Source organism: Aythya ferina, assembly GCF_964211825.1.
Source record: "Aythya ferina genome assembly, chromosome: 12".
In the NCBI taxonomy this organism is placed as follows: Eukaryota; Metazoa; Chordata; class Aves; order Anseriformes; family Anatidae; genus Aythya; species Aythya ferina.
The window spans coordinates 13,643,976-13,664,983 of record NC_140308.1 but is presented as its reverse complement, the minus strand read 5'-3'; the positions used below and the strand labels follow the sequence as shown (position 1 = coordinate 13,664,983).

Sequence of the window (21,008 nt, the reverse complement as noted above, 5' to 3'; positions counted from 1 at the left end):
CGGCTTGGATTTTTTTCAGGAGATGCTCAAGGCTGGCATCTGAGCTCTCAGGTTTGCTTCCTATTTCCATAGGAGAAATTAGGTCCCACAGACACGGAGCTTCTCCCAGGTACAGCTTTGTTTCGGAAAGAGACCTCAAAGGGTGGACATCCCCCTGAACTTGGGGGTGCAAGGCTGTTCCGCTCCTGGCTGCAGTTTCTCTGGTTGGAAAATGAAGGAAAAAGCCTGAAACCAGACTTAGGTTTTCCTGATTTTTCTGTTGCAAAGAAAGGAGGACTTTTGTTTTGGAAAGGAACCAGATAGAGGTGGCCTACAGTGTGGGGGAAAAGCTGTGTGACACAGAAGTTTTTAATGATTTCATTTGAAGCTCTACTTGAACGTTATTATATTTGGCTTATTTAGTTGGGTTATGGCTTCAATAAGTCTTTAATTAGTCATACCATTAATGTCAGAAGGCTTAAAATTCAAAGCAGATTCCCAGCCAAGTGTTCTGATAGCTGAGAAAGATTATTATTTTTTTCTTCTGTAAAGAATGAGAACAACTTGTTGTGTTTTTTATCTTTTTAGCTTATTGGGGTTTCACCAGGCTTCAAACCCAGATCCTGAGTATTTGCATCCTAAAACATCCTCATGGCATAGCCAGGGGACTTAATACTGAAGCACTAAACTGCAGGAGCACCTTGTAAATCTGCAGAGCTGTGCAGGGCTCATGTTGGTGATAAATCCCTGAAACATCAAGCAGGATGTGGCTGTGATGGTCCTGGTGTGTGCGCTGCTGGGGGATGGAAATGCCCTGGGAAATGCCATGGGCCATGCTCAAGCACCCATTAATTTCTCCTTCATTGAAACATTACCATATTTTTAAAGTCTGCAGTAATTTCTTTAATTAGGCATATTCTTAATACGAGATTGCTTAAAATTAAAAGCACCATCTTGGCCGACTTAACATTCAAGCACAATTAAGTTAAATAATATGATGGCAGGAGGCAAGGAAGTAAAAGGCCATTTTTGGAAGCAGGAGATAATTATTGCAATGCGAAACAGTGGGGGATGGAATAATAGATACTTTTTTTCACAGTAACGTGCTCCAGTTTGGGACATGTGGTTTGCTGGGGGAGAGCCTGAGCCCACAGAGGGTAGGAAGAGCCCAGACACATCAGTCCAGGAGGATTTTGGGAGGCTGCGGCTAACGAGAGCAGGATTTAGAGCATCTCTTTCCATAATCCACTTATGTTGACAGGTCAGAGCAGGGATGAGTTAGAGCTAGCTTCCCAGGATGTAAATGGATTGATAAAATATAATTCTATTATGAGATCGTTCCAGGCACCTCTGCAGCCTGAGTGGCATAAATAATTGTGTGGGAATCAGAGGCGCAAATAGATTGCAGCTAATCTTTATTTCCCAAGGAGGCTGTCTGTTGAGATGTCATTAAGTGAGCTAAATGCTCTGATATTAAGTAACTGTGCCCTGGATGGGAGCTGGGCACTGCCCTGCCGCTGCTCTGTAGTGGCAGGACCAGGAGAAATGATCATTTAGAAAAGTAAAATTGGCAATTTTTCTTTCCAAGCACATAGGACTGCGGGACCAGTCTGCTACCGGTGGCTTTAGTTTAGCAGACTGGGGCCAGGCTGCGTTGCTCCATTTCTATGCTCAACCCAAAAGAAATCCCGAGTGCATCCCTTGTCTGTCCTGTATCTTAAATTCTTCTCTCTCTTTTTTCCTGCTTCCTCCCCTGCCTCATCCTCCCCTCTTCCAGCAACGTGGACACCAAGGAGCTGTGTGGTGAGTACAGCCCTTCACGTGGGCACAGTGTTTTGGAAGGATGCTTGACAACTCATAAAAAGTAGCATTAACTCCTGTCTCATTGGGATAAACTGCTTCTTAGGCTGGACCACAAGTTTAAAAAATAAAAAGTAACTATGTTTTTGTGTGAGAGTTCCAAATAATGGAGAAACTGGGACTCAGCACAGCCTCTGCCACCTCCCTTATTCAGCAGGAAAGTTGGGAATGTTTCTCTTCGCTTTCTTGCAGCATAAATGGGGTCAGAGCTGAGCACAGCACCTGGATCAACTCAATAACGAGATAGGTTTCATTTCTGGCAATGTCACGGCTTCCAGCTCCACTCCCAACTTCAATAAACCAGTGTCCTTTCATAGCAGCAATAAGGTGTTTATCCTTAGGCAAACTTCTGCATTTCACAGCAGGCTGCCAAATGCATCGAGCATCTCTGGTGCACCTCCCACAGCTCACAAATTAACGACTAAAAAGAAAACCTGTAATAACATTTTGTCCCACACCTCCGTTGGAAGGGGGTCGTTTCCCAGAGGGATTGCTCAGGGGTCATTGCCTGCCGTTTCTGATTCACTAACTGTTAGTCTAAGAATTATTTTAAGTATAAAACCTCTTTTTGTCGACAATGGAAGCTGTGGGCTCTCTCTTGGAGTTGGTTGTGAGTTGTGTATCTCGTGTAACTCCTTACCCCAACAGAGCTCCTTGGTCACAGGGCAGCTTGCAGAACTGAACATGCCTAGAAAACACAAATGGAGTTACCAAACTGTACATGACACTCTCCGATTTAAATAAAATACACTGATACTGGGTGCAACAAGTTGACCAGCAACCTGAACTGGGCACTGGGAAGGGGAGAAACACCTTGGCTACTGGTGGGCTTTGCTGGAGAGAGGTGGGCTGAGGAACTGGGGTCCCCTCACTGCCCATGGATAGGTAGGAGCCATGAGCAGCAAGGTGGAAGATGGAAAGAGCTGACCTCAGACGTTCATGCCAATAAATAAAACTAAAGCTGTATAATTGCATATTGGGAGGTTGCAAAAGTCAACACCCTTCTCCTCCCACAGTGGTGGTGGTCTCAAGAGCCCTGATCTGCCCACAGAACCTCGTTTCTCCCAAAATGTATGGGCCCAGCTTTTTATTTCAGGACTTTTGGAAAGGGTTTTCCTCTGCCTCTAAAATCTATTTTTTTTTCCAAGTAAACTACTAATAAGAGGAACAACAAAAATAAACACACTGCAGTGAGAATGAGCTGTTTGGCTTGTAGAGAAACAGCAAACAGCTGCTGTCAGTCAAGTTGTGACATTCCTGTCTCTGCCAAAATCTCCTTCCCCTCGGATATGTTCTAGGGCTGTAAATAGCTATAGGCACTGCTAATTAAGCCAAGAGAACCTAATTAGTGGGATCGTTTTCTGCAGTTTATTTCTTGTTGCCTTCAGGAGAGATGTCACCTCAGCCTGAATCTTCAGTCTGGATGCCAAGGAGCAGCTCTGGTGGCTTCTAAGGAACAGCTTTTAGCTGTATTTGTGTCAATCACACCAAAAGTGGTTAACTCGGCAGCCACACTGCCAGCTCGCTGCACACCTTGCTGCACTGCTCATCATTTCCATCACAAATATTGGGTTTTGGCACCCTAGCTTGCCCACAAAACCATGCCAGGGCTGAAATCAGTCTTTGATTTCCCCTTCCACCAATAAGGACTGCCATGCCACACAGCCCTGAAGCGTTGTTACCTCAGCTATTCTCATTGTGTCCCTCTTGGTTTCCCCAGACTATTTTGCTGATCATATGGGAGACTACGAAGATGTCTTGGCCTCGCTGGAGACCCTGAACCTCTCCATCCTGAAGGCGATGGACTACACCAAGAGGGTGAGTCCTAACTCTGCCCCATGGGCTCAGAGCAGGCAGTGCAAATACTACACTAACAGAGCAAATAAAGCCAGATGTCTTCAGCCTGTTCAGCAGGCTCCCTGTGCTATTGCATTTCCATGGTAAGTAGATCATTGCAGCAACATGATGACAGTAGAAATTTTGCATTAACTGTGGGAAAAGTCTTGAGAGCCTTGGCTAGATTGTGAAAGCAAGGTGCAAAGTGCACATGCAGCAGATGGTGGCAGAGAGGCGTTGTGGCAGAGCTCTGGAGGGTCTCAGCGCCCTTCCTAAGCCTGGAAAATGGTCTTGGCTGTGTCAGGGATTATAAAGCTGCCATTAAGTAGAGCTTCTGGGTTAGGAGGCATCCTGAGTTCCAGAAATAAGGTTGTTCAGATATTCATATACAAATGAAAGTAATGTTCATGTATATTCATATATGAATAACTTAGATTAGGAACTAGAAGGCTGTATGTTTGAAAGAGCAGGGGTTAAAGAACAAGGGCTGCTTGTACATGCAAACACAAAACCAGAGACAAAATAACGTGTACACTCTGATCACCATAAAAAAGCCACCATATACCTTAATGATACTGTAAATAATGGACTACTAGAAAACAGCACACAACGAGAAGCATATTGAAGTTTGTTTATCTGAGCTGCCGTGCCAGATAAACATCCTCACTGAGAAGTGAACCATTAATTTGGTGTCTTACCCTGAGGAGAAATGTATTTATGGAGCCTCCATTCCTCTGAAACAACTTTCCTGTGCTTTCCCTATCATTTAATAAAATAACTGGGATGTATCAGTGATATTTTGCTGCCTCCGAATCATTAGTTCTTCCTCTCCTTCCACTCCCAAGCATATTTGCATCATTCATTAGTGCCACCACCAGAGACAAGCAGCCTTCCTCTTCACTGATGAGTGGTAATTCAGAGCACTGAGAATTGAGCCAAGTGATGAGGATTTGCTTTTTCCAAGCATCTTTCAGTGCTTCCAGATTCAATTCCAGGCTTCCTCCAAGCAATCCAGATTGAAATCTCCCTTCCATTTATCTCTGAAGCTCAAGAAAAAACTCAGATTGCTCCACTGTAAAGATGTGGTAATGATAAGAAGTTTTAGGAGTTAATAACCAGAGGGGAGAGAAATTTGCTGTTTCTCATTCGGAGTAAAGAATCTGATTTCCTTGCTTTATTGAAATCCATCTATTTGGGGGGCAGAATAGGAAAGGAAGATCCGTATTTCATTTGTTAATATATTTCTATAATAAACTGAAGACAAATTTTTTTGACCAAGCACTGATCTGTCCAAAATGTTTGTGAATTTTTATCAGACATCATGACAAAATTAAAAAAAAAAAAAAAAGAGAGAGAGAGAGAGAGAGAGAAAGAGTACAGCTTTAACAGTTCTTTACCTTTTTTTTTTTTCTAATTAAGTTACTAACTCTGCTCACGCATCTTTTATATTCATTATTAGCAAATTTTCTGGCAGTCGGATCTGATACAATATTTTAAATACATGTTAACATGCTAATAGAAGTCTCAGTAGTTCATGATGCTTTCCACCATCACTTTTGAATGAGCTTAATATATATGACTAATCCTTCCAAGCCTTTTCCAACAGGAGAATGTCTCATCCCCTCTTTATAAATTAGGATCTGAACATAAGTGCATCAACTTGCTTAAGAGATCTGTAGCAGAACCTTATTCATAATCCCGGTCCACTGCTTTCATAAGATTCATCCTTCTCCCTCCTTGACTCAGTAACTTGTGGCAGGATTCATCTGCCTTAATTTGTGATGTTTTGAGGTTATCTGCCTAAGCCTGAGCTGGTCATCCCCATCATGGTCTTGTAGATTGGGAGAGAGAAATGGGAAGGTCTCTGAGGCTGGCGTGAAGCCTCCTTGGATGTGTTTTCCTCCGGTGGCTCTGAAGGATGCTGCTCTCAGATGCAGACATCTCACTTCTCAATGTCTAAAGCCAGGGGAGAGGAGTGCTGCCCCCACACCTCGTCATCACCTTTAGTTAATCAAGCCATGAGCTCTGCTGTTCCTCACCGCCCAGCAGGCTTCTGGCAAGGAAGTAAATGAAGCGAGAACCCTTCAGAAAAAGGAGCTGGCAAATCAGGATTTCACTGAAAGGATCAGTCCCTGCTGTGGTTTTGTGAACAAAGTGGTACAAAGTTTATCAATGAATTATTTAGAAAACAGGTGCTTTGTTCGAAGAAAGAACTGAAGAAAAATAAAAATAAAAGGAAAATAAAAGGAAAATAAACTCTTTCAGGTGGTTGTGAAACTCATCTTCAGTATTCAGATCGGATAGACTTTCAGGCAGCACCAGTGCATCCTGACAACTTTAATTACATACATTACCTTAATTCTGGAGGCCTATTTATAGAAACATTCAAGACTGTAGGGACTTTTTAGCAGCCCCCACCTCCCTCTAAAGCCCTTTAGTTGCAAATTTCTCAGGGTAACTCTTTCACAAGCATGCAGCCTGACCCCTGCAAGCAGCAGACGCCTGCTGGAGCCATGCCCAAGAGGTGCTTGTGTGTGGGTGGTGACTGCACGCAGCTCAGCATGCAGGTTTGTTCCTGTAGATACGTGGTTTCTCAGCACTTAGAGCCTGAGGACCAGCAAATTCCAGCTGTAAATCCCCACCGTGCTGTCAGGCTGTCTCCAGGTTGGTGCTGTAGAGGGATGGAGCTGGTACAACATGCTCCTGCTCTCCCAAATGAAAATAAACATTTCTTCAGCTGAAGAAAATGACTGATCTTTTGGGAATGGTCCTTATTCCCTCCCTCTCTCTCCCTGTTTAAAAAAAAAAAAAAAAAAAAAAAAAAAAAAAAAGTACTTTGCAAATGATAAATGAAACCTGGCTGCCTTTTGTGTTGCCTTTCTGACAAGAGGTGCCTTGTGCTCTCTGGAGGGGCCGGATAACCGTGGCATTTAATTGCTGTTTGTATTTCTCACCTTAAAAGACAACTGATTATTTCTTGTTCATAAAAAGAAAAAGCAGCAATTATCTTGTGCTGGAGGAGCTCATAAAGTATCAGCAGTAATTAGATTCGGTAGTGGAAGGTCTCGTATGGCAAAACAAAATCTGTCATCGTAATTATTTTCCAATACAGCACTGCCCGTGCTGCCTTCAAATGACTGCCAATGACTGTGCGAAATACAGTTAAATTGGAAAGAAGGGAAATGAACTTTCTGTGTCTAAAAAAAGCCAGTGGTAGGATATGTTCTCATATAACCCCCAGTGAACGTTTCATTGTTCAGTCGGTAAATAGGAAAACCAGTGTGACCAGGGAGGAGGCGGTTTGGTGTGGGATGGGACATGGGACTGGAGCTGGGGTGATTTAATGCACCGGGGCTGGAAATATGGGCAGGCATTGATACATCACACATCTCTCTTGTCAGGGTGGCACATGTTTTGTGGACAGGCATTGTACCCAGAAGAGCTGCAAACACCTTTTCCCACAAGAATCCTTATTTAGATGGGAGAATTTGTGAATGACGAAGGGAAAACTGAAGCTGCTCTGAGCATGCTGGCTGCAGTACCAGCTGATGATGCTCCAGCAGCTATAGGGACCTCAGGTCCATATATATGTGTGGGTGAAGAGGTTCCCATACATTATTTATGAGTTAAATTATTTCACCCTTCTTGCCTCTGCCTTAGGACGTGTCAGCACAGCAGCCATCCTGTGCCAAACCCTGCTGCCTTTCTGCTGGATATTTCCACCTTTGAAGGTCACAGTGGTGTTTCCCCACTTCTTTTGGGCAGCTTTTCCTTGGACAGGTTTTAATGCTGTGTGTTGGATGCAGTTAATAAGTTCAGGAGCAGTGCTCAAAGATGTGCTCATTGACCTAGGTGGTCCAGAGGAATGATGCCTTCCAGGTTCACTCCTCTCTACCTCCACATGGTATTTGCTGCCCTGGTGTCCCTCCCACAGCAATTTCTCACCTCCACTTTATCTAGCAGATAACACTCATCAACAGCAGATTGCAATGTTGATAGACTGGCCAACAGGACTTAGATTAAATTATGTTAATTTATTCAAATGCAATGCATTCTCTGTCCAGCCCCAATTACTGCAATTGATCGGTGTGGTATTTATTGTAATTCTGTGAGAAATGAGACTTTCCACTCTTCGTTTTTCTTCATGTTCCTTTTTAAAGAAGTAGTAGCATTTGCCTGATTTCTACCAGTCTTTCGGCAGACAGAGGCTCTCCAGCAGCCTTCCACCTAGGACAGAGAAGCTTTTCTCACCTTCTGCACTAAGACCCATCTCCAAAGCCAGCAGGCTCATAGCCCCAATTAATGCCTCCTTCTGCCTCGCAAATTGAGTTCAATACCTAGAAAAGAAACAGTGCTCAGCAGCTGTGGTGGCTCACCCTTACTGCTTTCTGTAGCAGGTGGTAAAGGTGAGGGTAATGAGATAAACGGGTGAAAAGGAGGTGGAAAAGCCAAGTAGCTGCCTGCTGGGTAACACCACCGAGTGGGGCTGTCACATGCTCTGCTTTTTTCAGTGATGACACCCCTTAAAACAATCCTTTCCCTCCCACCCTCATTTCTGAAGAGGCTTCATCCTATGTGGTTTCTCAGGGGGTGAACAGGATGGTTTCCCCGTTGGTGTATGTTAGCCAAATCCTGGGTTTAGGTTCTGTGTAAAACACAGCCCGGCAACGACATCTGGTGAATGGTTTGGGCTGAAAAAAGCCCAAAGTCATCTGTCCATGTAAAACATTTTTAGTCAGGAATACTGAAAGATTTCAATATCAATTTTTATAGCAAGGCCGATAACCGATGTGGATTTCTGTAAAAGTCACACAACTCTATTTTTTCAGGAATAACCTAAGAAGTTTTGTCGCCAGCCCCGCGGGGCTGAGCGTGACATCCAGCCGGGCTGCCAGGAGCACAGCGGGGAGGCACAGCCTGAGAAGGTCTCTCTTGGAGCTTATTTTTAGACAGAGATGTTTATTCACTGCTCTTCTGCCAGTCTGTCGCTGCAAAATTCATGTTCCCCCCCCCCCCCTCTTGCTGTGAGAGGGAAGAGCAGCTTCCCCAGAGATCCTGCTCGCGGTGCCCTTCTCCAGCTCCTGCAGACCTCCTGTGGGGTTGGGTCTTCTCCTTCCCTCCCCTCCCAGCTCAAGGCTGTTGCTCCTGGCATTAAAAGGAAGGGATTGTGGAGCTGAGAGCAGCTTGGAAGGGAAAGGCAAGTCGGCAGGAATGGGTTGGCACAACTGGGCTGAGCCTTCAGCAGCTGGAGCGCGTCCACCTCTCATCCCTCCATCTGCAGAGCCGTGCGAGTACGTCCTGCTTGGAAAACAGAAGCTGCACCACTTTCCTTGGGAAAAGAAATAAATAAATGAATAAATAAAGCCTATATTAATTGACTTTCTTGTGGGTAGCAAATAATGCTAATTAGGGACTTGTGTGAAGACAAAAGCTAATTATAGTCAGGGTGTTCAGGAGTGGGAGGCCACATTTTGCTTTCCGAGTCTGTTCCTTCCCTACCAAGTGGACAGGGCATAAAAATGCCAGTTTTCCATTCCCCATGGACTGAGGGGGGCATGCTGCATGCAGGAGGATTTTCCAGAATGAGGAGAAGGAAGTCCTGCAATAATTTGCCTGGGAAGGGCACTGCAGGAGGACTTGGGGACCAGATAAAGCAAACATGGGTCAGAAAGGGCCGACCCTGAGCTGTCCTCACGGGGGTCCTGCCTCCATCTGGGAGTCCTCTTCCCTCCCGGACTGCTGTGGTGGCCCCAAAATGCAGCTGATGAGAGAAACTTGTGCAGTTTGAAAGCAGTCCCGAGCAACATTTGATGGGATTTATAGAGGAGGAATGTATAATGAAAGATTTTTAAAATCCATGTGGTGCCGTAGTTCTTCTTTTTATCCGAACAGGTGCCTCATTTGTGTTTTTTTTTTTTTTTTTTCCAAGACATTTCAGGAAGGCTGAGGGTCTTTCATATGGTAATGCTCTCATTTATCAAATATTTAAGTGTCTGTTCTCCTCAGGTTTCGGCTGCTGATTGCGTGCCAGGCAATCAGTTGTGGGCTGCCGCTTCTGGAGGGATTTAAGAGCGTGGAGCGGGGAAGGAGCAAGGGGAAGGTCTGGGTGCTATTCTAATTATAAGGAAATATCTCTCGGAAGAAAACAGGCAATTATGAGCAAGGGATTTGAATCAGCCCCTCCAAGGCAACATCGCAGCACATGCCTGAGCCATAAAGTGTTGAGGGGGTGGAAGTGGGCACTGTCGGGGCTGCGGGGGGCCTGTCCTCATTTATATCTCACGTCCTGTAGTCCTAACGAGCTGAATAGTGACCTTTAAAAATGCCAGCAGAGAAGCTCTGAGATGCTGATCAGCATCAAAAAATCTCCTTTTTCAGTCTTTCGGTACTCACAGGAGCGCAGTGATGAGAGCCCACTTTTAGGTGCTGGCACCAGTCACAGCCTCGGTTTCCACAGGCAAAGCGTGGGCAAGTGTTTTCTTTAACCTGAATTTCAAGCTCCTGAGGAAATGTGCTTTAATGGTGAGTCTCAGGAGACACTGAAACCTGTGGCACACCCATCATCACACAAAGCAGAGCTCCTGGAAGTCTTTTGCCTCTTAAATTCGCTCCTCTAATACAAACACGGATTTTTTTTTTTTGGTTAATTAGCATGATCAAACCAGGCTTGCTAGTGAAATGCTCTGTGGCAGGGTAGCAGCTGCAGTGTCAAAGTCTTTCTAGTGTTGAACTAATGAACTAGCTGGATGAAAAAGGGAAGCCTTTCGAGATACACCCCTCCAAGGTCTGCTGTCACAGAACGACTTCAATGAGCAGCAATTATTATATTATCCCCATAAATATTTTAACTTCTCAAGCACAACAATGAGGAAATATCTCTTTGGGGTGGAATTAATAAGACCAAACCTCATTAAATCTCCCTAGGACAGGCTGACAAATGTTTTAATAAGAGCATGGGAAGGATTCCTCTGGAGCTGGTCCTCTTAATGACTTGTTTTCGCAACGCCAAAGGAGACATTTGCTACAGCAGGGCCTGGGGGATTGCTGAAGAGCATCTGAGCACACACGTTTCTGATGCTGTTCCCGAGTGCAAATGTCATGGGCTGGCTGGCAAACAGCCACACTTAGTTAAGTGGGGAGGAAAAAAAATCATTTATTTTCATTGCAGAGCACTTGGGCTCAAGCCGTCCTAGGCTCCTGCTTGCATTTGTGGTGACCTTGAAAAAAAAAGAAGAGCACTGAGATGTTATCGGAGGGGATGGATTGATTTTTGGGGAGGAAACAAGGATGGTGGTGAAGGAATTTGTGCAGATCTGTGCACATGACCATGTGCGAGCTCTCATCAGGACCCTCCAGCTCTGCTTTCTGAACCCTTTACCCCTTGTATCAGGACTGGCTGGAAGGAGGCAATACTGCACCAGCTGAAGGAGGGCTGCTGTTCAGTTATTTAGGCTGCTTTTTTACAGGCAGTAACTGGAGCTTTATAATTATATATCAGGTTTTCAAAAACACAGTTCGAGAAAGTAATCTTGAAGTGGCTTTCAGTGCACGGGGTTTTTAATAGCTCTGCAATCAGATGTTTACATCAGCATCAAGCATCGCCTTTTTCAAGCTCTTCAGTTTTAACCTGATGGCTTGCCTGTATCCATGGGCTGCCTGAAAGTGGTCAAAATAAAAAATAATATAAAAATAAGTTGGGACCCTGAGCTGGAGCCTGCTAGCTCTCATGGCCAGCCCCACAAAAGCCCCTTTGTTTCTTGCTTGTGCCTGTGCCATGGGGAGCAGCAGCATCTCACAGAATTATAGGAGAGGAGTGAGAGGCTTTTCAGGATGAACACTGCCACAAGCAAAACCTATAAAAACTGCAGCAAGGCGATTTATGTCCCAATAAGAACGGAGCAATACTTTCGTACTTCTACACTGGACAATAAAGTTCACCCGATGTCCCAGGGCAGAGAAGAAAAGTGTATGCATGGCCTGCCTCTTCATAAATACATTTTATTTTCTGAAAGGGGCAGGCTCATCTGCCTGGGCTGATCAGAAATTGTGTGCAGACGTTGGTAGGAGGCAGGTGATGGAGTCCTGGAGAGCCTCAGTGAATGGGGCAAACAACAGCATGTCACCCCATTTATTTCATCGATTCCCTCCCAGCATCATCTAACACACTGGATAACACTGCAGCGGTGCTCATCGCTGCTCCGCTGATGCCCTGGCACCAGCAATCAGAGCAGGGGTGGGAGCCAGGGCTTAATCAAAACCTGTCTGTAATTACAGCCGAGCCTGTTCCAGCACCTGATTAATGTATTTACGCCTCGGTTTTGCGCAGGCTCTGGTGCACGGGGCCCTGGGGAGGCAAGCAGCGAGGGGGGGGAGTGCTGAAAAAATGGGTTCAGATCCCAAATGCAATTATACGCCTTTGCCAAGGAGATTTATTGGTGTAATACCCGCTCCTTATCAAGAGTGCAACCAGCGGGAGATCGTCCAGATATTCAGGAATATTTGGGAATGCAGCCCTGTTTCCCCCACCCGAATGCTCAGTGAATGTGCTCACACCACGTCCTTGCTGGTCCCACACCAGCGCAAGGTGGTGTTGGACTGGTGTCACCAGTTGGGCTGGGGTAAGCCCAGTTGGACTGGTGTGGGATTGGTTAGGGTGGAGTTGGACTGGTGTTGCTCTGGTTGGACTGGTGTCAGTCTGGTTGTGTTGGTGTAGCTCTGGTTGTGCTGGTGTTGGTCTGGTTGGACTGGTGTGGGTCTGGTTGTGCCGGTGCTGGTCTGGTTGTGCTGGTCACTCATGGGAGGTGGAAGGAGCAGGACATGCCATGGGCAAGGGAGCAGTAAGGCTGTCCTGGGAAAGACAACCCAGGTGTATTAAGCAGATCAGTTCTGCTGGTAAAGCATTATTTTTAATTATCGCCTCTCTCAAGAGAGGTTTGCACTACCCCAGGAGCTTCTACACAAAAATACAACAACAACACAACCTGCTCATTCAACCCAAAGGGGACAAACCTCTTTGAAAACTACTCTGAGGTGGCCCAAGGTGAGGTCAAACTCCGTTTGGAGTAGGGGTGGAGTAAAGCTAGCCTCGTTACCCCACCTGGGTTAATTTATCAGCAATTACCACAGGACCCAGGGCCTGGCACTGTCTCTCACCACGCTGTCCCCACCCGCAGGTCTATGAGAGCGGCAGCAACGTGGACCAGTTTGTCACCCGCTTCCTGCTGAAGGAGACGGCCAACCAGACCCAGTCGCTGCTCAGCTCGGTGGAGAGCGCCGTGGATGCCATCGATGAGCAGACCAACCCCACCAGGTCCTCAGAGCCTTCCTCCTCACTGTCTGCTTCAGGGCTGACCCCACTGCGAGGGGTGGAGGGGAAGGAGGATGCTGTTGTGTGGCTTATGTGGATGTCGTGCCCCCATCCCTGTCCCTGTCCCTGTCCCTGTCCCCGTCCCTGCATCCCAGCACTGGGGGGAGCCCTTGGAAGGTGGAGGAGATGGCTTCGAGATAGATGGCTTTGAGGTTTTTATTTTCTGAAGCGCAGCCAGGGCTACAGCACTGGGGGTCTCCACAGCAATGCCCAAACCGCAGCGGAGCCGTGGTGGTGTCACAGTGTCACCCATGTCCCCAGCGTGCAGGAACAAGGACAGGTTGCCACGGAAACCATTTCAGGACACTATCAGATGCTCACAAAGCGAATCTGCCTCTGACCATATCTAAAACCAGAAAGCCCTGAGTGCTGGGGTGACATCCCACCGGGTGCCCCCCACACACACACATAATTGGATCCTTCACCCTAATTTTGAAGGCTCCCACCAGCCTGCGAGTGCGTGGGGAGAACGGGGAGAGCAGGAGCTCGTCGGGAATGCCAAGGAGGAAACAAGCCCAGCTTCATGCAGAGCTCAGGAAAGGCTTCCCTCTCTGTTACGTGCTGGTGTGTGGGCACAGCTCATAATGAAAAAATATTGTGGCTGTTTTCTCATGGTGATAATAGCAAGAAAAAAAAAAAAAAAGAACCCTACAAAACTATGATTTCTTGCATTAGCATTAATACAAAGAGGTGGCCTGAAAAGCAGAAGAATAGAGGGCTGTAAAACAACATCAGAGCAGAGCATCCGAACCCAAGACTCCTTATTAAATTGGGATTAAAAGGCAGCGACCCCCTGCCCCTCCTCAATTCCCACCTGCCGACGGGGGCTGCTCGCTGCCCACCGGGGTCACTGCAGCACCTTCACTGTGCGGGGTGGCTCCCACCCACCGAGGGCAAGAAAAGGGTGGGGAGAAGCAGCCCTTAGCTCTGAGACGCTCTGCTCTCTGCAGGCACTACCCCGGCCAGGCTGGCCACGCGCTGGTGGAGCCCTGGTACGACAGCCCCGTGCCCAGCTACGCGCCCCCTGCCCGCGTGGTGCCCAGGGACCACGGGAAGGGCAGCCAGACCGGTAAGCAGGGGACCTGTCCCATCCTCTCCAACTGCCCGGAGACACCCTGGCACGTTCCCAGCTCCCTGCCAGGCTCCCACAGGTGCCCCTTGTTGTGTTTTTTTCTTCGATGTCCCCGCAGGTCCCTCTGACCCCAAGGAGGACGGGCTGGAGGGGCAGATCAGCAGGCTGGCCGCGCTCATCGGCAGGCTGGAGGACAAGGTGAGGGGTCCTGCACACCTACCCCAGTGCAGTGGTGGCAGTGAGGGATGCAGTGAGCCTTACTTAAGCAAGGAATAAACCTATAAAGAAGCCTCTTGCAGAGGCAGCCTTACTCTATCTAGGGACTGACACGTATCGAGGTGCTGGAGATGTTTCCAAAATCCTCATGGTTTGTCAAGTATTCACAGGGCAGGAGGGGAGTGGGGTGGTGAGGTACTGGGGAGCAAACATGGTGTGGGCAATTTGGGGCCAACGTGGGGCTACCAAGACCATGGAGCCTGGCACCAAAACCTCACCAAGATCTCCATCGTGCCGCATCTCCCTGGGTGCCGGCTTTCACTCCTGATGTCTCTGATGCCACCAGCACCAGGCTGGGGCTGCCTCGAGCTTCTGATTCCGAATTCTGGGGGACATAGCTCCCCAGCCTCCCTTTCCCTTCTCCCTTTTTTTTTTTTTCCAGACCCTCTGGTTCGACCTGCACCAGCGGCTGTCAGACAGCGAGAGCACGGCGTGCACGGTGAGCGTGTGGCTGTGCTGGCCTCACCATCATCCCCGGGGTGTCCCTGCATGGGGACAGGGGTGTCACCGCGTGTGTTGGGTCTCACATGCCCTCTGCTCCCCTCTCCAGTACCTCCTCCTGGTGCGGGACGAGATGACAGTGTCGCACAAGCACCTGGGCGAGTTCTGCAGCTCCCTGAAGCAGTATCTGAAGAGCGTGGCCGGGGAGAGGGACTGCTTCCAGTGGGTGCCCCATGGGGGATATTTGGGGACAGGGCTGCGGGAGGGGGGTCACCAGGAGGCTTGGGTGCCAGGAGCTGGGCTGCTGGGGCCACCCCACAGAGGACAAGGGCTGGGGGTGCTCTATGGGGTGCCCCCAGTGCAGCCCCCCCCAGGGGCTCACCCCTCTCCCCACCACCACCAGTGTCACCGCGGTCAAGCTGCCTGATGGGGTCACCTTCATCGTCTATGAGTTTTGGGAGACTGAGGAGGACTGGAAGAGGTAGGACGGGGTGGGGAGGTGATGCTTTTGGGGTTGGGTGGGAAATCTGGCTGAGGGGGTGTGGGATGGCTGGCGGGGAGGGGGCTGGGGTCAGGAGGGTGATTTGGGGCTGTCACCCCCCACCCTCCCCCGGACACAGGCACCTGCAGAGTGCCACCTGCAAGGGCTTCCAGCACGTCAAGGTGGACACCCTGAGCCAACCGGAGGCCATCTCCAGCGTGGCCGTGCCAGGTACGACACAGACACCCCTCAGGGTGCCCCCTTGGGACAGCCAGAACCGATCATGCTGGGGTGTTGATCGGGGGGGGGGTGACATCAAGTGACATTCCCCTGCAGCCGCCTGGTGCACCCTGAGCCGAGAGTGACAGCGCCGAGGGCCTGGCCGTGTTCCCCCTCCTCCTGACAGCCCCGGGAGGATGGGAGGTGTGAGTGTCACCTGCCTGCGCTGAAGGAACCCGCTGTGACCCCCCCAAAAACCCCTAAACCTCCCGCATCCCACCCCTGGCTACCCCATCCCTGGGGGCACTCCTCCAAGGGGGTGGGGGCATGATGAGGATGGGGTGGGTATGGGGGGGCTGACCTCCCCAAAAATAGGTGTTGGGATCCCTGTAGGGCCCTGATGGGGTCTACAGGAGAGGGAGTGGGGCTGTGGGGTGGCAGGGATGGTAATCTCGGGTTGCGGGGGTCCCCAGGGGTTTCTTCACCTATCGGGGTGGCAGCAGGTGCCCCGCAGGCTTGGGGGGTGGCTGTGTCATGCCCCCCCTTCCCCAACCCTGGGGTCTGTCCGTCCATGCGTGCCTGTCCGTCTGTCTGTCTGTGCACACCCTGCCTGACCCCATGGGCTGCCCGAGGGGGATTAGAGGGGTGTGTGTGGGGGGGGCCTCACCAGGTCCCTTCCTCACCCAAGTGTTTATTAACAGTAGAGCAATGGAGAACACGATACCAAATAAAATCGTGATGGGAGAAAGCAGTGGTGTGGCCGTGTTCGGGGTCGGGGTGGTGGGACCGAGTGGTTCTTTTTGGGGGGAGACACAGAACAGGGGTGGGGGGACGGCCCCTCAGTGCAGCAACCCCATCACGGCCAGGGCAGCGCTCTGCCCGCACACGAAGGTGCCCCCCAGCACCGAGAGGATGCCCCAGGCGACGAGAGCAGCCCTGCGGGGACATGAGTTTGGGGTGGACCCGGTGGGACACAGCCCTCTCCAGGGGAAGGTCTCTGTGGGGTCCCCGTGCTGCTCCTGGGTCTGGGGGACCCCTTTCAGCCCCTGTGGCAATGACACAAGGTGCCCAGTAAAAAGCCTGGCAGCCACCCCCCCATGGCACGTTGTGACATCGAGTCACAACTACCCTACTGCCATCATCCCCCCTGCCCCACCACTGGGGCACAGCCCCACGGCTCCTTCTGCCACCCCCGTCCCTCCTACCTATGGGTCCGTGACCCCAATTCCCCATCACCCCACCCCATTCTCACCTCCCTAGTGTCCCCTCAAGCCCCCCAGATGTGGCACTCACCCCCAAACCACGCCGCTGCTCCATCGTGGGGTCACCAGCACCTCCCCAAACCGTCCCAGACACCGGCAAGGCACAACAATCAATAGGGACACACCGCCCCAGTGATGGACACCAAGCAACCAACAGCACCCAGTCCCCCCACCTCCAGACCCCAAGGCTCTGGGGTCACAGCCCCATGGTCCCCTCCTTCCCTCCCTCTCAGCCACCCCACCTGGGAAGGGTCCTAGTACTCGAGCACCTCCCCAGAGCCTGGGCACAACCCTGGGACATGGGACCTGGGCACTTCCCTGGGATATGGGACCTGGGCACATCCCTGGGATATTGGACCTGGGCAAATCCCTGAGACAGGGGACCTGGACACATCCCTGGGATATGGTACCTGAGCACATCCCTGCTACCTGTTTGCATCCCTCCTCACTCCCCCATCCACATCCACCCCTCATCCCACAGCATCCTGTTCCTTGTGGCCCCCACCACGCCCCAAATCCCCCTCCCACCTCACAGGGCTCCCCACGCACCCCCTGGGGGCCCAGTGCCCTCACACACTCACTTTTTGCGTGGCCCGATGCTTTGGCTCCCCGTCATGCACACCAGGCACAGCCCTGCCACCAGCGCGGATGCTCAGCACCACCACGGGCACCAAACCCGCAGGAACGGGTCCAAAATTAACCCCACAACCCACCCCCTTCCTCCCTCCCCGCCTCCTTCTCCTGCCTGGGAAGATGAAGATGAAGAAGGCGCTGATGCCGCCGATGAGCTCGATGACCTTGCCGATGTCGGGGACGAACAAGGCGATGGCGAGCGTGGCGGCCATCCAGGAGATAGTCAGCGCCACCCGGCTCCGCCGCTCGGGGCCGTCAGCCAGCGGGGCCGCCCCGCGCTTGGGGTGTGCCCACAGGTCCCGCACCACCGACCTGCTGGCGGGGACGGCTCAGGGACTGGGGACACAGGATTTTAGGGAGGGTACAGGACAAGGACGCTGCCGTGGTGCCCCCTCACCTGCCCAGCAGCACCACGATGGGGTAGATGGTGACGATGGAGACGCCGAAGAGCAGGCGGGCGACGATGACGACGGGGTCGTTCCCCGGGTAGGACATGAGGACGTCGGCCGCCACAGCATCGCCGAAGGTGAGGTAGCCGTACAGCCCTGCAGGCGGGGAGGTGACAATGGGCTGTCCCCAGGGAGGGGACAGGGCATAGGGACAGGGAAGAGCCCCCCCGCCAAATCCCACAGGGCAAGGAGGGGACAGGAGGCTCCGGCATTACCCGTGAGGGAGTAGATGAGGAGGCAGATGAGCATGGACAGCACGGAGACGGCGACCCAGTGGGAGAAGCTCTGGTTGCGCATGCTGCTGTAGATGGCCACGCAGGCCTCGTGGCACTGCAAGGGGGACAACGCTGGCCACCTGCCCTCCTCCGACAGCCCAGAGCCCATGACCACAGCCCCAGGGCCTCGTGTCCGGCCCCATCCCCTCAGAGCCTCCAGGCGGGACCGCTGGGGACGTACCTGGAAGCCGAAGCAGATGGTGGGGATGACGCTGAACATGGAGGCCCAGGAGGAGGCCCTGCAACATTAGAAGGGGAAGGGGGAGAGGAAGAGCAAAGGTCATGAGGCCCCCGGTGACCCTGTGAAGCATGGATGCCACTGCAGGGACCTCGTGCCACATGATTTTGGGGCTGGAGGCTGCCACCCCTCACCCCGGGCTGTCCCCGCCTCACCCCCTGCACCCGCCCCTGTGCCACTGCAGGGGACATGGCGCTGGCCTTACCTGGGGGGCTGGGGAGGCCAGGGCGAGCTGAGGCTCCCTTCCTGCAGGTGGTACTTGAGGACGATGACCAGGGTGAGGTAGCAGGCGGCCAGCGTGCCCAGGATGCTGCCAGGACATGGGGTGGGGGCCGTGAGCGGGTGGGTAGGGGACAGGGGGGTCTCATAGACCCCAAGGGGACACTGGTGGCAGGGACAAGCCCGGTTCCCCCAGAGAGAGACCTTGGGGCTGACCCAGGGTGACCACGGGGGTACCTGGAGTACTTCTGGAAGCCGATCTCCCTGGGGACGGAGAGTGGGAAGATGACGAGGATGCAGAGAGCTGGGAGGGTGAAGCGCTGGTCCGCGTACCAGGGGGGGCCCCCGCTCAGCGTGCCAGCGGGATACAGGGAGTCACACACTGCGTGGTGGGTGGCAGGCAATCAGAGGTACCCCCCCAAAAAAAAAAAACAACAAAATAACACCCCACCAGGCCGGGAGCCTCACGTCCCTGGAGGGGGGAACACAGGAACACATCCCCTCACCCCCCACACTGGGGACACTCACATTTCTCCAGCTGGTCGCCCACCACCCTGAGGAGGGCCACGGCGATCATGAAGAGGTTGAGGAGGAAGCAGAGCTCGCAGAGCTTCCCCGCCGCCGGCCCACACACCGCCCGCACGACCCCCTGGTAGGTGGGCTGGGCGCTGAGCGCCGCCGCGTAGCCCAGCACCGCCAGCCCGCTCACCAGGAACACCAGCGAGCCCTGCAGGGACAGAAGCCGGCAAGGTGCACCCTGTCCCCTCTGCTGGGGACACCGGCTCAGCCCACCAGGTCCTCTTTGTGGTGGCCCCAGGGAAAAGGAAGGGAGAAACACTTCTCCGCGAGCCTTTGGGTTTAGATTTGGGTTGTGGGGGCATGCAGGAGAGTAGCAGCCAAAACTATTCTTTAGGTTGAGATTAAAAGCTTAAAGTCTAAAGGATGTTATAGGCAATTTTTGCAGCCGTTGTCCTGGCTGGTTTTAGCATCGCTCAGGACACAGGCTCTGCGTGTCTTGCATTGGGAAGGGTCCTGGAACCCCAGTGCCAAATGCTGCATGAAAGGTAAAGCCCCTGCACCTCCCGTCCCAATTCAACTACAGCCTCACCTCCCTTTTGGGAAACCGCTGCCAATACTGGAGCAGAGCCAAGGGAGGCTCTGGGGGGGGCTCTGCCACTTTTTCAACCTCCCCATCCCCATCCCTGCCCGTTTGGGCACCCTATTCCCCCTTACCAGCTCTACCAGGATGGCAGGCACGGCCCCCCCGGCCTTGCTGAACGCCCAGGGGAAGCTGAGCAGCCCGGCACCCAGCGCCGACTTGAGCATGATGAAGACAGCACCGGCGGAGGAGAGCCCAGCACTGCCCGCGCTCGGTGGTCCCAGCAGCGGCCGCCCCTCACCCCCCTCCATCTCCCAGTGGCCCGGCAGGAGACTGGGCTGGGGCTGTGGTCAGGGAGCGCGTCCCCCTCTGGTGGTCCCCACCCCCATGGGAGGCACCGTGGGAGCCCCCCGAGCCCACCCAAGGGCTGAATGGGCATCGCCCCAAAGCTGGGGACCTGGGGGCAAGGGGCCCATCCCCTATGGGGAGGGGGGAACACGCTGAGGCTCCACAAAAATGATCCCCTGGGACCAGCGCATGTCAGCATCCGTGGGCTCAATGCATGGGGCCCCCAGCCCCAGCTGACAGCCCCTAATGCATTTTTGATTTCCCAAATATGTGCCCTTCTGATCTCAGTAAGGCGGATAAAGAGACTTTAATCAGCTGCTCGGAGGAATTAGGGATGGCTAATTGTGCCTGCCACCTCCATTACATCTCTGCTGCCTGCGGGGCTTATAACCATTCAAAAGGGCCCTCCCAAGCCTTCATTAGCTGCACACCAAAGGCTCCGGGAATAATTGGCCTCTATGATTTAGAAATTGGCCACTGGGCTGTAAAATACCAGCCACTGGGAAAGGCTCTTAATTCGGAATGGCGCTTTGATACAAGTTGACTCTGGTTTCAAGGCAGCACTGGGGCTGTAATCTCTCATTAGCGCTGTGACGAGAGGAGTGAGACTCCTCATTAGCACCGGCCAGAGCAGAGGCACCAAAGCTTTCTAGGCTCCCTCCAAGAAGACAGCTACAAACCAAAGGCCCTGTTAGGGTGCTTCCCTGGGGGCTTTGGGTCTTCCTCACTGGCACTTTTCTGCCTTTCTCCCATTTACTGGGGTGTTCAGCCCCCAAGCTGCAAGTCCCTGTGGGCTGGCTGCTTTACCCACTGCTGAGCCCTATAGCTCATCCCCTCCCCCTTTTTTGATAGAAGGAGGGCTGTTGATATATTTTCTGCAGTTACCTTTGAAGACAGTCAAAGGTACAAATAGACAGCCCTTACTGTGGATTGTCAAAGTCCCCATTTTCCTGG

General features: G+C 51.8%; 2 protein-coding genes across 3 annotated transcripts in view; one reads left to right on the top strand and one right to left on the bottom strand.

The window, feature by feature from the left end:
- Positions 1-16,277, top strand: part of NECAB2 (N-terminal EF-hand calcium binding protein 2) — a gene marked incomplete at its 5' end in the record, with an annotated part of 58,420 nt that extends 42,143 nt beyond the window's left edge. The window contains 10 exons of one of the 2 annotated variants that reach the window (XM_084533563.1): positions 1,757-1,782; positions 3,560-3,657; positions 12,849-12,985; positions 13,993-14,111; positions 14,233-14,312; positions 14,773-14,829; positions 14,941-15,053; positions 15,235-15,312; positions 15,452-15,543; positions 15,649-16,277. In XM_084533563.1, the coding sequence (XP_084389689.1) occupies positions 1,757-1,782; positions 3,560-3,657; positions 12,849-12,985; positions 13,993-14,111; positions 14,233-14,312; positions 14,773-14,829; positions 14,941-15,053; positions 15,235-15,312; positions 15,452-15,543; positions 15,649-15,677 (829 nt within the window). In that variant the 3' untranslated portion in view covers positions 15,678-16,277. The remainder of the gene's footprint in view (positions 1-1,756; positions 1,783-3,559; positions 3,658-12,848; positions 12,986-13,992; positions 14,112-14,232; positions 14,313-14,772; positions 14,830-14,940; positions 15,054-15,234; positions 15,313-15,451; positions 15,544-15,648) is intronic. The other variant, XM_084533564.1, reaches the window with a different exon arrangement.
- A 1,093-nt stretch (positions 16,278-17,370) lies between these two features.
- SLC38A8 (solute carrier family 38 member 8) lies at positions 17,371-20,017 on the bottom strand (the record flags this gene model as incomplete). The annotated part of the gene is made up of 9 exons (XM_084533439.1): positions 17,371-17,426; positions 17,539-17,738; positions 17,824-17,971; positions 18,091-18,205; positions 18,332-18,389; positions 18,594-18,698; positions 18,845-18,989; positions 19,136-19,334; positions 19,841-20,017. The coding sequence occupies 9 exons, from the start codon at positions 20,015-20,017 to the stop codon at positions 17,371-17,373; spliced, it is 1,203 nt and encodes a 400-aa protein (XP_084389565.1).
- Positions 20,018-21,008: the final 991 nt, after the last annotated feature.